The 14,119-nt window shown below is 38.6% G+C and overlaps 1 protein-coding gene and 2 pseudogenes across 2 annotated transcripts in view; 1 reads left to right on the top strand and 2 right to left on the bottom strand.

The window, feature by feature from the left end:
* The window catches only part of PHYHIPL (phytanoyl-CoA 2-hydroxylase interacting protein like), a 91,966-nt gene that overhangs the window by 71,288 nt on the left and 6,559 nt on the right, over positions 1-14,119 (top strand). For both annotated transcript variants that reach the window (XM_067710934.1, XM_067710933.1), the window contains 2 exons: positions 8,489-8,685; positions 10,570-10,744. In XM_067710934.1, the coding sequence (XP_067567035.1) occupies positions 8,521-8,685; positions 10,570-10,744 (340 nt within the window). In that variant the 5' untranslated portion in view covers positions 8,489-8,520. The remainder of the gene's footprint in view (positions 1-8,488; positions 8,686-10,569; positions 10,745-14,119) is intronic.
* Positions 1,526-2,528, bottom strand: LOC137209340 (HAUS augmin-like complex subunit 6 pseudogene; annotated as a pseudogene).
* LOC137209338 (HAUS augmin-like complex subunit 6 pseudogene) lies at positions 2,534-3,847 on the bottom strand (annotated as a pseudogene).

The following is a 14,119-nucleotide window of genomic DNA, read 5'->3' as shown; positions in this document are numbered from 1 at the left end:
GAGGTCTTGTTGGTATATTAAGGAAGGAAAATAGGGTCAAATCCTAGCTTCACCACTGACTTAGCTGTGTAACATTGAACAAGTTATTTAACCCCAAATTCAATTTTCTCAAGTAAATTTGAAGCTGTTCTGTAGGCAGTGGGGACCTGATGGTTTTTGAGGAGGAAAGTAACTATCAAAATTAGCTCCCTTGGGCTTCCCTGGTGGCGCAGTGGTTGAGAATCTGCCTGCTAATGCAGGGGACATGGGTTCGAGCCCTGGTTTGGGAAGATCCCACATGCCGCGGAGCAACTAGGCCCATGAGCCACAACTACTGAGCCTGCGCATCTGGAGCCTGTGCTCCGCAACAAGAGAGGCCGCGATAGTGAGAGGCCTGCGATGAAGAGTGGCCCCCGCTTGCCATAACTAGAGAAAGCCCTCGCACAGAAACGAAGACCCAACACAGCCAAAAATAAATTAAATGAAAATAAATAAATAAGACCCCAAGATCACTATTTTAAAAAAAATTTAAAAATTAGCTCCCTTAACCTGCTATATAGCACAGGGAGCTCAGCTCGGCACTCTGTGATGGCCCAGTTGGGAGGGATGGGGGGTGGGAGGGAGGGAGGCCCAAGAGGGAGGGGATGTGTGTATGATTATGGCAGGTTCACTTCACTGTGCAGCAGAAACTAACACAACATTGCAAAGCAACCATACTCCAACCAAAAATTTTTTAAATTAAAAAATTAAAGAAAAAATGAGCTCCCTTCCCCCAAAACAGTGGCCCTCCAAAAAAAAAAACAAACACAGACTAATTTTTTAATTTACATTTTTTCTGTTAAAAAAAAAACTAGAGTTAAATTCTCAAAGTCTAAATTAGACTAAATATAAAACTGCTATACAACTCACTGAATGGATTTATAGTTAGTGTCCCTCAAAAGTATCTAGTCATCTTCCACCTTTTTCCTTTTTTCTAAATTCATCCTGCTCCAGTCTTCACTATCATCACATGCACTTTATTCCATCAAACATCATTTTTCAGGATCAACCTACCTGAATAATCATTAAGGCTCTTTAGAGCTTTCCCAAACTTAAATATTGTCATTTTGATTATATACCCCAAAGCATTACTTTCCTCACTTTTTTTGTTTAGTACCAGAATGTTCTAAAAAGAAACAATAAAAGTTGTTTATTTCCCTAAAAAGAAAGATCAGTATATCCAATGGCTATTAAGTTATCCACTAATAAAACACATCAAAAACTACTCATCCTTATGTTAATTATCTGAAATTAGAACATAATGAATTAGTTAACCTAATACTTTGCCATTTACTTCATGCTTACAAGATTATGCAAGAAACCAAAATGGCTTCTCATAACTTGTTTGCTTTCCAAATACTTCACATTTCAACCCCATATCTATACAGAGAGAGAAAATCCAAACATACTCTCCTTACCTAAAATCAGTAGAGAGGGCTAAAAAGCATTATTTAGGACTTTTTTAGACCTTGAAAAACAGTTACACTTCCAATGTGTATTTAAATTACAAATCAGTTTTTATCCTGTGACATTGCTTCAACTTAAGTTCATCATAGTTAAATTGACTGGGCTACTGCTTCATCTTTCAAGTCAGATGGAGATTCTTTTGCATCAAGACTCTTATTCAAGATTTCTTCTTCAGCAAAATTGACTGTTAAATTAGGTAGAAGTTCTCCAAGACTACATGGTATTGTGGTTCTCAATCTTTGTTCCACTGGAGAAAACCTAATTAGTGGTGAAAGAGACTGTTTTCTTTCACCAAGGGACATGCATGAAGATGGTTTTGTATAGTCAATGTGCAAATCATGAGTGCCCAAAAAGTTAAGCATATCATCAGTTTGCATGTATTGGGAAGTAAGGCTCAATTCTGGTTTGTGTCTTTCAAGTGTTTCAGGATTAGAGAGGCAAATTTCTTCCCTTTGCTTGGACAGAGATTTCTTCAGAGCTTCATATCCACTGCAAGTAGCCTGTAAATTAAAGTCTGATTCTGGAGTATTCTGTCTTCCTCCCACAACACCTTCTGGGAAAATGCCACTGTGCATAGGACTATTTGGTTCCAGTTTAAAATTGGCCTCTGTACTACTGGAGCTATTAAGACTTAAGTGACCAACTTCTTTTGGAAGAGTTTCATGTAATATGCCAAAATCACTACCTTTAAAACTGGAACTAATTCCACTTGATATCTGAAAAGAATTCCATAACATACTTTTATGCATGGAAAGATCTTTGTAAGAAGCGTTCGAGTGGTCTGATATTTTAATATACTCTTCTTCACTGCTACCTATGACATTTCTCCTATTGCCTACAGCAGGGGAGAATGTCTCTATTTGGCTAGTTTCTAAAAGCTTGTTCTGTAAAGCTGTACATTCGAAATCTTGCTTACAAATTATGTCCTTATTTAACAAATCTGACAGATTTTGTTTTGTTGGTTCACCTATGCAACTGGTCAGCACAGGTTTCTGAAGCACACACTTGAGGCAATCTGAAACAACTTTCTCTTCAGGCAAATGAGCCTTTCTCTCTGAAATTTGGTCTCTTTTTCAAGGAAGTGAAGGTCTATTGCCAGTCTTGCTTGGTTAGCCTGACAATGTTCATATTTCATTACTTTCAAGATTTCATTTAATAACTGAATAACTGTTAAGAGATTCAATTTTCCAGCCTCTTAAACATTTCCTACGTGCAGCTGACACATTTGTTTCTCAATTTTGTCAAGTAAGAGCCTTGGAATATTGATAGCAACATTAGTTCCATCTAAAGTATATTGGTTGTAAGGACTGAACTAACAACTTCTCTTTTTCCAAAGCCGTGAGTGTTTCATTCACTGAAGCCCACAAAGACCGAACCTTTTGAATTTTCTCTTGTATATTAATTTGGTCATCATAGGGTTCCATTTTTTTAATTTGGTTTTGCTGTCCTATACATTCTGATCTCAAATTTCGTATTTGTTTAACTGACAGTTGTGCATTTTTGGGTAACAATCTTCTCTTTGCAAAATTTGTAAAACTCTGTTATGTGCTACATGGCATCTGGCAATGCACTTGCACAAATCTTGTGGCTTTACGTTAAATATCTCTAAAATGTATAGAAGAATTTTTAGAATGGGTTTTTATATAATTTATTGCAACAAAACTTGCAGAGTGATACATCAGATGAATAAATTTAGGACCACCAGGAGAAAGGAATAGTGAACCAACAACTTGAAGAAAGCTACTTCCACATTCAGCAGAAATCTTTTTTAACCATTCACAGCAAAGTTTTCGGAATTCAGTATCACATTTTTGGTCAAATGGAGGCCAACAAAGTTTGAAAACTTCTTTAGTGAGAGACTGGTCAAGGGTTTGAAACAAAAAATAAGAAGCTATCTGAAAGGCATCACTGTTCAACTTGTCAAACGTGTTCACTCCGAGGTGCGTGTGCGACACGATCTTTCCACCGGCTATACTCACCGAGCCCGGCTCGAAGCTGAGTGCCTGCAAATACATCCAGATATGCTCCTTCTCGAAAGAAGTGACCCAGGCCGAACTCATCTTCGCGGTAGGCAGGGCCCGGCAAAGGAAGAAAGCGCAGTCTCCAACGACTGAGAGGGCCCCTCAGGCTTTTTCCCTACAGGTATCCTGAGATGGCGGTGGCCCCTCCATTGCCACCACCTGATCCTCTTGCCCAGAACCATTTCGCCTCACATGCCTCAAGTGGCCTGAGACTCTAAAGTCTCAGGGAATTAGAGCCTCTAACGGTAGTACTGCACAGCGGCCAAAGCGAAGTCACCACCCCTTGTATGTTATTTGTGCTTTCTCGTTGCTTTTAATATTTTTTCTTTGTCTTTAATTTTTGTCAATTTGATTAACATGTGTCTTGGCCTGTTGCTACTTGGGTTTATCCTGCATGGGACTCTATGCGTTCGAGACTGAATGTTTCCTCTCCCACATTAGGGAAGTTTTTGGCTATAATCTCTTCAAATAATTTCTTGGACCTTCCTCTTTCTCTTTTCCTTCTGGGACCCGTATAATGTGAATTTATTGCATTTAATGCTGCCCAAGAGGTCTCTGATACTGCTCACTTACCCATTCTTCTGCCTCATTTATTCCACTATAGATTCCTTCTAGTGTATTTTTCATTCCAGTTATTGTATTGTTCTTCAGTGTTTGTTCTTTAAATCTTCTAAGACTTGTTAAACATTTCTTGTGTCTTCTCGATCTGTGCCTCCATTCTTTTTCTAAGATCTTGGATCATCTTTACGCTGAATTATTTTGGGGGAAGATTGCCTAACTCCACTTCACTTACTTGTTCTTCTGGGTTTTTATCTTGTTCCTTCATCTGGAATATACTCCTCTGCCGTCTCGTTTTGTCTGACTTTTCTGTGTTTGCGGTCTCCTTTCCGCAGGCTGCAGGATCGTAGTTTCTCTTACTTCTGGTGTTTGCACCCTTGTGGGTGAGTTTGGGTCAGGGGCTTGTGCAGACTTCCTGGAGGGAGGGACTGCTGCCTGCCCACTGGTGTGTGGGACTGTGTGTTGTCCCTCTGGTTGACAGGGCCATGTCAAGGGGTGTGTTTAAACTGGCTGTGAGCTCAGTACAACTTTAGGCAGCCTGTCTGCTGATGGTTGGGGCTGTGTTCTCCCTTTGCTGGTTGTTTGGCCTGAGGCATCCCAGCACTGGAGCCTGCAGGCTGTTGGGTGGAGCCAGGTCTCAGTGCCCAAATGGCCACCTCTCGGAGAGCTCGTGCCAATCAATATTTTATGGGGCCTCCACCTCCAGTCTCCTTGCCCCTCCTCTGCACCACAGCCAACCCACACCTCCCCAGGAGACCCTCCACAACACACAGGGTGGTCTAGCCCAGGCTCCTGTGGACTCACTGCTTTGTTCTGGGTCCCAGTGTACGGGAAATCTTGTGTGCACCCTCCAAGAGTGCAGTTTCTATTTCCCCCAGTCCTGTGGAGCTCCTGCGCTCAAGCCCTGCTGGCCTTCAAAGCCAAATGCTCTCGAGGCTCCTCCTTCTGGTGCCAGACCCTCAGGCTATGGAGCCTGACCTGGGGCTCAGAACTATCACTACTGTGGGAGAACCTCTGGGATATAATTATTTTCCAATTTGTGGGTCTCTCACCCAAAGGGTATGGGATTTGATTATATCATGGAAGCACCCCTTCTACCGACTCGTTGTGGCTTCTTCTTTGTCTTTGGGTGTAAAATTTTTTTTTTGGTAGGTTCCAGTCTTTTTAGTTGATGGTCGTTCAGCAGTTAGTTGTGATTTTGGTGTTTTTGTAAGAGGAAGTGAGCTCAAGTTCTTCTACTCCACCATCTTGTCCAGAATTGAGGGGCTACTTTTAGTTTGGATGCTTTCTGCCTCTTTCGTCAGTGTGTACTGGCCATTATCCCCTTGATATGGGATGCATAGGTGCAGCGGCCCTTGCATGCTCTCCTGGTATGGCAGGGGCAGTGGTCCGCCCCCAACCATGGGTCTCTCAGTGGCAGCACTGGCTATGTGCCCCCAGGACAGCAGGGGCATCAATGGGCACCTGCTCCTGGGTCTCCCAGTGGTGGCTACGGCCCACGCATTCCCAGGACAGCAGGGACAGTGATTGATGCCTGCTCACCCCCCGTGCGTGCTCCCCATACGGCAGGGGCAGCAACTAGCTTCTGTTCCCAGGTCTCCTAGCTGCGGCAGGGCCCACTCACCCCCAGGACAGTGGGGACAGCAATTGGCGCCTGCGCACAGGTCCCCTAGTTTTGGTAGCAGCCCACGCCCACTTCTGGAGCCCACGATGCCGGTAGCAGCTCATGCCCACCCCAAAAGCTCATATAGTTGGTGTTCTGTTGCCTGAGAGCATGCACACAGGGAAAGAAGCTCCTATGGCAGTCCCACCCTGTCCTCGTGCACCCCCCAGTAATGGTGACCTGCCCCTCTGGCATGCCCAGGTTCTTCCAAATACACCCTCAGTTGCCACAGTCCAGCCTCTTCAGGCTGTCTCCCCACAGGCAACGCTGTTCCTCTCCCTGGGTTTGACCTCTGAAGCCCAAGCTTCAGCACGCAGCCCCCACCCATACCAGTGGATGAGCATCTCAGGCTAGGGAGCACAGGGTGGCAGTAGGTCACTCCATTTTGCCTTCCGCAAACTGGTTGCTGCACTCTCCTCAGAGGCTCTGATGCTCCCCCTCGTCCAGGCTGATCTCCCTGCCGGTGAGGGGACTTCCTAGGGTGTGAGAACCTTTCCTCCTTCACAACTCCCTCCCTGGGGCACAGGTCCCATCCCAACTCCTTTTTCTTTTTTTTTTCTTTTGTCCTTATGTGGAGGTTTTCTTGCCCTTTCGGAAGTCTGAGGTCTTCTGCCAGTGTTCAGTAGATGTTCTGTGCAAATTGTTCCACTTGAAGATGTGTTTCGGATGTGTTTGTGGAAGGAGGTGAGCTCCACATCCTACTCCTCAGGCATCTTGATTCCTCCTCATAATGCATATAATTTGTACAGAAATTTCTGCTATTAGTCCAGAAAGTTTTTCATTTAACGTTGCTTACATTTTAAAGATAACTGCAGTCAGAATAATAGGTTAAAATGTGAGCTTTTATAAATAGAACAAAAATTACTGTTTGTATATTTATTGCCTTTCCCTTTCCCAAGGCCACTAAAGAGATTCCACTTTGTTTCTTCCCTACACTTGACTTCTGAAAGGCTTTAGCAGGAAGCAATTTTGAGATTCTACGAGGGCAGGTGGGGAGGGAAAAAAGGGTGAGGGAGTAATTTTTCTGGGAGTTTTATGGAGTGGGGATCTGGGAAAGCCTGGGTGTGAGGGAGTACGTGAGAGAAGAAAGAAGCATTTTTAAAAGTATTGTTCAAGAAATGACAATAAAGAACTTCAGTTATTTTGAAATTAGTCTTTTACTGTCATCGGGTTCCTCTGGCCACAACACAGCTTGGGATGAGAGAACATAGGTGAATGATTTAATAAGACTGGGAATATCAAAAGATTTATATCAGTAATTGAGATGGGAGTATGGGGGCAGAGAGCACAAGCTAATATGGAAGTGGAAGGTGTTGCTACATTGATTGTTGTTCCTTTCAATTATTGTCGATCAAGATTTGTTTATTCTTCTTATTTATTTATTTTTGGCTCTGTTGAGTCTTCATTGCTGCACGCGGGCTTTCTCTAGTTGTGGCGATCAGGGGCTACTGTTCATTGCGGTGTGCGGGCTTCTCACTGCGGTGGCTTCTCTTGTTGCGGAGCACGGGCTCCAGGTGCGTGGGCTTCAGTAGTTATGGCACGCAGGCTCAGCAGTTGTGGCTCAGGGGCTCTAGAGTGCAAGCTCAGTAGTTGTGGCACACAGGCTTAGTTGCTCCGCAGCATGTGGGGTCTTCCCGAACCAGGGATCGAACCCATGTCCCCTGCATTGGCAGGCGGATTCTTAACTACTGTGCCACCAGGGAAGTCCCTGTTTATTCTTTTAAGGAACAAATTATGTAGCTGACTTATGACCTACAACTTTTATAACATAAATAACAATTACACTTTTTTTTCTTGGGCACTGAATTTTATGTTGGCTTGGGGGAAGGGAACATAGGAAGGAGAAGTGGAGTAAAATTTCACTCAGTATGTCTTTCCTACATATGAAACAAACTTGGCAAGTCTATATTTTCTCTTTTTGTCCTGTCATCCATCATATTCTGCTCTATAATATTAGCCAAAGTGATAACATTTTCTCTAATTGGAAATGTAGGACATAGTCTGTAAAGTAATTAGACGTCAGATGCGTTCTTCAAGATTTTAATGATATCAATCAACATGGCAGTCATTTTCTTTCTTTTAATGTTTCAGCATGCAAAATTAAATTTAGGAAGATACAACAGGTAAAAAGATTCCTAGAGTAATCCTTCACATAGTAACTGTTAAGAGAATGGTCTTTGATATTATTTATGTACGTAGCATAAACATTACATGCTATTTCTATATATAAATTTCCAAAAGGGGGAAGGGAGAGTAATTTTTATTGACTCACTGATACCTCAGATTTTTTTTAAAAGAAACATTGCCTTTATTTGACTGGATTGTTTCATTTCATTATCAACATTTCTGATTTCATCTGGCTTAAAACACCTAGTATTATTACTTTAGAGCAGAATCGATTGGTCATGTAAGAAAAATGGTCGCTTGGGGCCTTTCAGCAGAACCTACCATGTAAGGCTAATCTTTCATAGATTAGAAAGATGGATCACCAGTGTTATTGTTTTTATTTCTGTGAACGCAGAAATTGGAAAAGGAATTGAAAACGTAGAGGTGGTAAGGACTAATTCATTTATGCATTTTGTTGGTAATATGATCTTGTAATGATAGTTTTACTATCATTAACACTCAAATTACTTCATGAACAAAATGAAATCTCAAATTTAGTAATTAGGTGAGTTCAGAAACAGGTACACAGCTAATGGTCTTGCAAACTAGAAAAAATCCATTAGTTGGAAATTATTTGTGCATTGTTTTCTTGCAGGAAACAAATCACAAGACAGTGGCATAGCAGAGATGGAAGAACTTCCCGTACCACATAACATCAAAATAAGCAACATTACGTGTGACTCATTCAAGATTTCATGGGAAATGGATTCAAAATCAAAAGACCGTATTACACACTATTTCATTGACCTCAATAAGAAAGAGAACAAGAACTCCAATAAATTTAAACACAAGGTAAAATTCTAAATATCCTTGTATTCATTTGTATCTTAAAGCTTTCTAAGTATGAGGACATTTTGAAAGAAGGAATAAGGTTCTATTAATTACTAATATGATATATTTGACATTGGGAAGAATAAAAATTATATGTCATTTAAAAGCCCTATTCCTTCAAGGAATTGTGTAAGAAAATGAAATGCCAAATATATGGGTAAAATACATTTTTTTCTGGGAAAGCTGAAATCTTGACTCTCATACAGACATAAAAATTAACATGCGTTAAAGATTTTCCTTAACACATTAATGAGGTAACTGATGAGGTATTACAGCCAATTCAAAGGATGATCCAGAAAAAGACATTTTTATGGATCAGGATATTGAAATAAATGTTTAAGTGGAGGCAAAACTGGTATGGGGTGGGTGAAGAGCAAGGGCAGGCAAGGAGGATTTTACTTCCACTGGGCAAAATTCACTTACATGTACTTAGACAAGAATAACTGAATTGTTATCAGTAGTCTACAAATTACAGAGTTGTAAAATAGATTCCACAAAATCAGAAGATAGCCAGAAGAGTGTGCTGTAGTCAATTCACAGTTTTCCACTGAAGCACACGTTTTTCCCTATAACTGCCAAATGAAGAATGTCATGGCAGCTTATAGACTGTAGGATATTTGTTAAAATACCTAAGGGCTGAAAATTGCTTTATGTGGTCAATTTTATTTTATGGTTTGAGAATAAAAATTAACCTTTAGGTGTTTTAGACATGTAACAATTCTCTGATATTTATTCTCTTGCCTGTCTGCTTATCACATATCTTTTCTGATACATACATTCCTTCAGATGTAGCTGTAGAGAGGATAACAGTAATCTGGCTTAAGAATTCTTTCTTATGTTTCAGTATTTTCACTGATATGAAACTGATCTTATTTTAATACTGATAATAAATTTTAACTTGGCAAATCTTTTGGAAGAATTGTCTTATCTGGAAATTATGCATTTTACTAGATGTGCAATTACACATACTAATGGTAAGTGAGGCTTATACACACAGATAAGTGTGACAGAGAGAACAAGATTGATGTCATTATTTTCCCATGTTCCAATTTTAATTATTCCTTCTAGTGTTGGATATCCTCTTTGCTGACATTTGCTTTCTTAAATTAGCTTTGAAATATTTAGTATTAAATGGTGAGGAGTCAAGATTTGACCCCCTTTCTTCATTCCATACTTAAATCTTTGGAAATATAATGAATACTCAACTAGCAGGTTTATTTACCTTATTAATCATTGTTTAAAAATACCTAAACTTTTCTGTGACACATAGGCTCCATACTTGAATACAAGTAAAGCAAATGTTACCTCATTTGTATGTAAAACAGAATCATTTAAAAATATTTATTTAAAAAACATTCTGTCCCTTGACATATAAAATATTTAGTAATGGGCTACTCTGATAAAATTATTGCATAGTATATATTAAACAAATATATTTTAAAATGCTAAATCTGTTGAATTTTTATTTCATGTTTCTGTTTTTTGTATTGTTTTATCATTTAGTATTAGAATATTGCATTTTAAGGAGCATATTAAGGAGTATACAGAGAATAACATTATACTAGAAATCAAGAAAACAAATCCAAGTACATTTGTCATTAGCTTAGCTGTATGATCTTGGCATGTCTCTTGATCAAATTGGGCCTTAATTTTTACATCTGAAGAATAAGAGATTTGAACATAGTAATTGCTAAATATCTTTAAAAAGGAAACTTGTGTCATCAGCCAGGAATTTAATAAGTTACTCCACATTGTTTACAGTTGATTCAAGTTATACTACTAAATTAATTCATTTCCTTCCTCCCTTCCTTCCTTTCTTTCTACTTTCCTTTCTTCCTTGCTTAGGATGTTCCAACAAAACTGGTGGCAAAAGCTGTTCCCTTGCCGATGACTGTCCGTGGACACTGGTTTTTGAGCCCAAGAACTGAGTATACAGTAGCAGTGCAGACCGCCTCAAAACAAGTTGATGGTGATTATGTTGTGTCTGAATGGAGTGAAATTATAGAATTCTGCACAGCAGGTAAGAGAACTGGGTATAAATACAGAAAAAAAAAACACCTTATTTAATAGTTCCTGGAAAACTAATTATAGAAAATACATTCTTTTTTATAATTATGAAGTGATATGTATTGCATTAGTCATTTTTGCATTGCCAGTAGCATCATGTGACAGAACAAATTGATTAGAAGGAGTGGAGGTTCTCAGCAAAAACTGGGTAATGGCATTAAATTACTTCTGTGCTACATGCACAGTCTGATTTTTCAAAGTAAAGGCTTTGCAAATAAAAACTGATGCAGTATAAAAATATACTCAGCATATTTTGCGATTCATTTTGAGAGAGAGAGAGCTTTTTCCTTCCTCTTTTTTCTTTCATTTCTTACTTTCACAGTCTTGAAAGAAAAAAGCCAGGAACATCATTCTCTAATTTAAGGGAATGGAGGCAGATTGCAATGACTTTACCTAGCAGATATGTTACTGGATTTTTGACTTGAATGCTGATAATCTATCTCTAAACTAGTGTCTCGTGTGTGTGTGTGTGTGTGTGTGTGTGTGTGTGTGTGTGTGTGTGTGTGTGTGTGTGTGTGTGTCTTTGCTTCATTAGAAAGTACTGCACAGGTTCCTTAAAAAACTAAAAATAGAACTACCATACGACCCAGCAATCCCAGTACTGGGCATATACTCTGAGAAAGCCATAATTCAAAAAGAGTCATGTACCACAGTGTTCATTGCAGCTCTGTTTACAGTAGCCAGGACATGGAATCAACCTAAGTGTCCAGCGACAGATGAATGGATAAAGAAGATGTGGCACATATATACAATGGAGTATTACTCAACCATAAAAAGAAACAAAATTGAATTATTTGTAGGGAGGTGGATGGACCTAGAGTCTGTCATACAGAGTTAAGTAAGTCAGAAAGAGAAAAACACTGTATGCTAACACATATATATATGGAATCTAAAAAAAAAAAAAAATGCTTCTGAAGAACCTAGGGGCAGATCAGGAATAAAGACGCAGACGTAGAGAATGGACTTGAGGACACGGTGAGGGGGAAGGGTAAGCTGGGATGAAGTGAGAGAGTGGCATGGACATATATACACTAACAAAAGTAAAATAGATAGCTAGTGGGAAGCAGCCGCATAGCACAGGGAGATCAGCTCGGTGCTTTGTGACCACCTAGAGGGGTGGGATAGGGAGGGTGGGAGGGAGGGAGACACAAGAGGGAAGAGATATGGGAACATATGTATATGTATAACTGATTCACTTTGTTATAAAGCAGAAACTAACACACCATTGTAAAGCAGTTATACTCCAATAAAGATGTTAAAAAAAAAAAAGGACCTCATAGCCATTTGGGATTGGGATATCTGATGTAGAAAACCCATCCCCTTTGATCTTGAACTGTACCTTAATAGCCCACTGGGTTGTAAATGTTACCATTCATCTTATGCATTTATCTATTTTTTAAATTCATTCAATCAAGAAACAAATATTTATCGAGCACTTAAATAGGTGGTGAAGGGACACAAAAATATCTCTACCTGAACACATCTGTCACCCACTTTTTGTCTCTTAGAGAGAGAGGCTGTTTCAACACACAGGAGCTTGTAGAAAAAGTCATAAAAACAGTTTGCCTCACCTATTGCAGGTTGCCTAGCAACTTTCCCCAGCTGAGGCATCCTTCAGATAAATCAGCTATTTTTTTTCCCATAGCCTCACACTAGATTTATTTCAGACTCAGGATGTGCTTAGCTACTGCTTTATCTCAATATCTTGTTTTCTTCTTAATTTCAAACTCAGTATAAAACTTCTCATGTGGATATGTAGAACGGATGAGAGTTTAATTTTAAGTTAACTTCAAATTTATCTTTCAAACCCCTTTTGTTTATTCTATGAGGAAGTTGCTGAGGATTGCAACATTCTTTATTGCTAAGGATTTCAGTGTATTAGAGCAAGGAAAATAGTATCTCTCTGGTACTATATTTCTTCCTAAGATGTCATTGATTATAAGATCCACCATTTTATGTATTACTAAGAAAACATTAATTTATCTTCAAACCCCTTTTGTTTATTCTATGAGGAAGTTGCTAAGGATTGCAACATTCTTTATTGCTAAGGATCTCAGTGTATTAGAGCAAGGAAAATAGTATCTCTCTGGTACTATATTTCTTCCTAAGATGTCATTGATTATAAGATCCACCATTTTATGTATTGCTAAGAAAACATTAATTTATCTTCAAACCCCTTCTGTTTATTCTATGAGGAAGTTGCTAAGGATTGCAACATTCTTTATTGCTAAGGATCTCAGTGTATTAGAGCAAGGAAAATAGTATCTCTCTGGTACTATATTTCTTCCTAAGATGTCATTGATTATAAGATCCACCATTTTAGGTACTGCTAAGAAAACATTAAACTGCCAATTAAACTATGAAACTGTTTTCTTATCACATTTATTGTCACATTCATGCCAGAGATGCTAAAATGTGAAAAAAATACATTTTATAATAGATGAAATATGGTATATATCATAGTCCAGTAATCAGTAATTAAATAGTTAAAGATTTCAATGCTGTATTAATAGTGTGTAAAGAATTCTCATGTTTACCTGTATTTGGTGTGTCACATTAGAATTAATATATCCCCTCAACTTTTTTCCTGAATTAAAATTCCTCCTTGGAATCTACCTTATGTTTCACATCTTTCCATTTACTTTTATTGCATCCTACCAGAGAGGTAGACACAGTAAAAGACATCGTATCTTTTGACATTATTTTAATACATGCTATTTTCCATAGGACAGCACCAAACAGCATCATAGTATTTGTTCATTTTTTAAAAAAAGAGCTACTATTTACCTGCTAAAACCCCATTTGACATTAGGGAAAGGCATGAAATAGTATTTTTTCTTTAGCTTAAGGAAGACCTTTGGCATTTTCAGTTCAGAAATATCCATCTATCTAGATGCACACATTCACTCTTTTCTATAATCTATATAACTACATGAGTACATGTTTTATTTCTATGTATATAAAGAAAAACCTTTTTGTCTTCTTTCTTTCCTTTAGATTGATCCCCTATTGCTCTTTTATTCAAATACATCCCATAATTCTTCTAAGGAATTTATGGGGTAAATAATAAGGAAAATGCCAGCTTATTTTAAATGTTCCACAATATTTTTCTATAAATTATATTGCATTTTTATTTTTATGAGTAAAATCTAAGGGGAACTTAGGCTGTTCAAAGCTTGTTGTTTCAGTTTATTAAAATAATTCAGAGCCCTGTTTCACCTAAGCTTTATCAATAACATTGACTGCGTAAATTTTGAGAAAGCTATTTTATATATATTGTCTTTTAATCTAGACATCTAATTCACTCAAAATTTATTGAGCACATATT

Source organism: Pseudorca crassidens, chromosome 16, assembly GCF_039906515.1.
Source record: "Pseudorca crassidens isolate mPseCra1 chromosome 16, mPseCra1.hap1, whole genome shotgun sequence".
In the NCBI taxonomy this organism is placed as follows: Eukaryota; Metazoa; Chordata; class Mammalia; order Artiodactyla; family Delphinidae; genus Pseudorca; species Pseudorca crassidens.
This window is presented reverse-complemented; position numbering and strand designations above follow the sequence as displayed.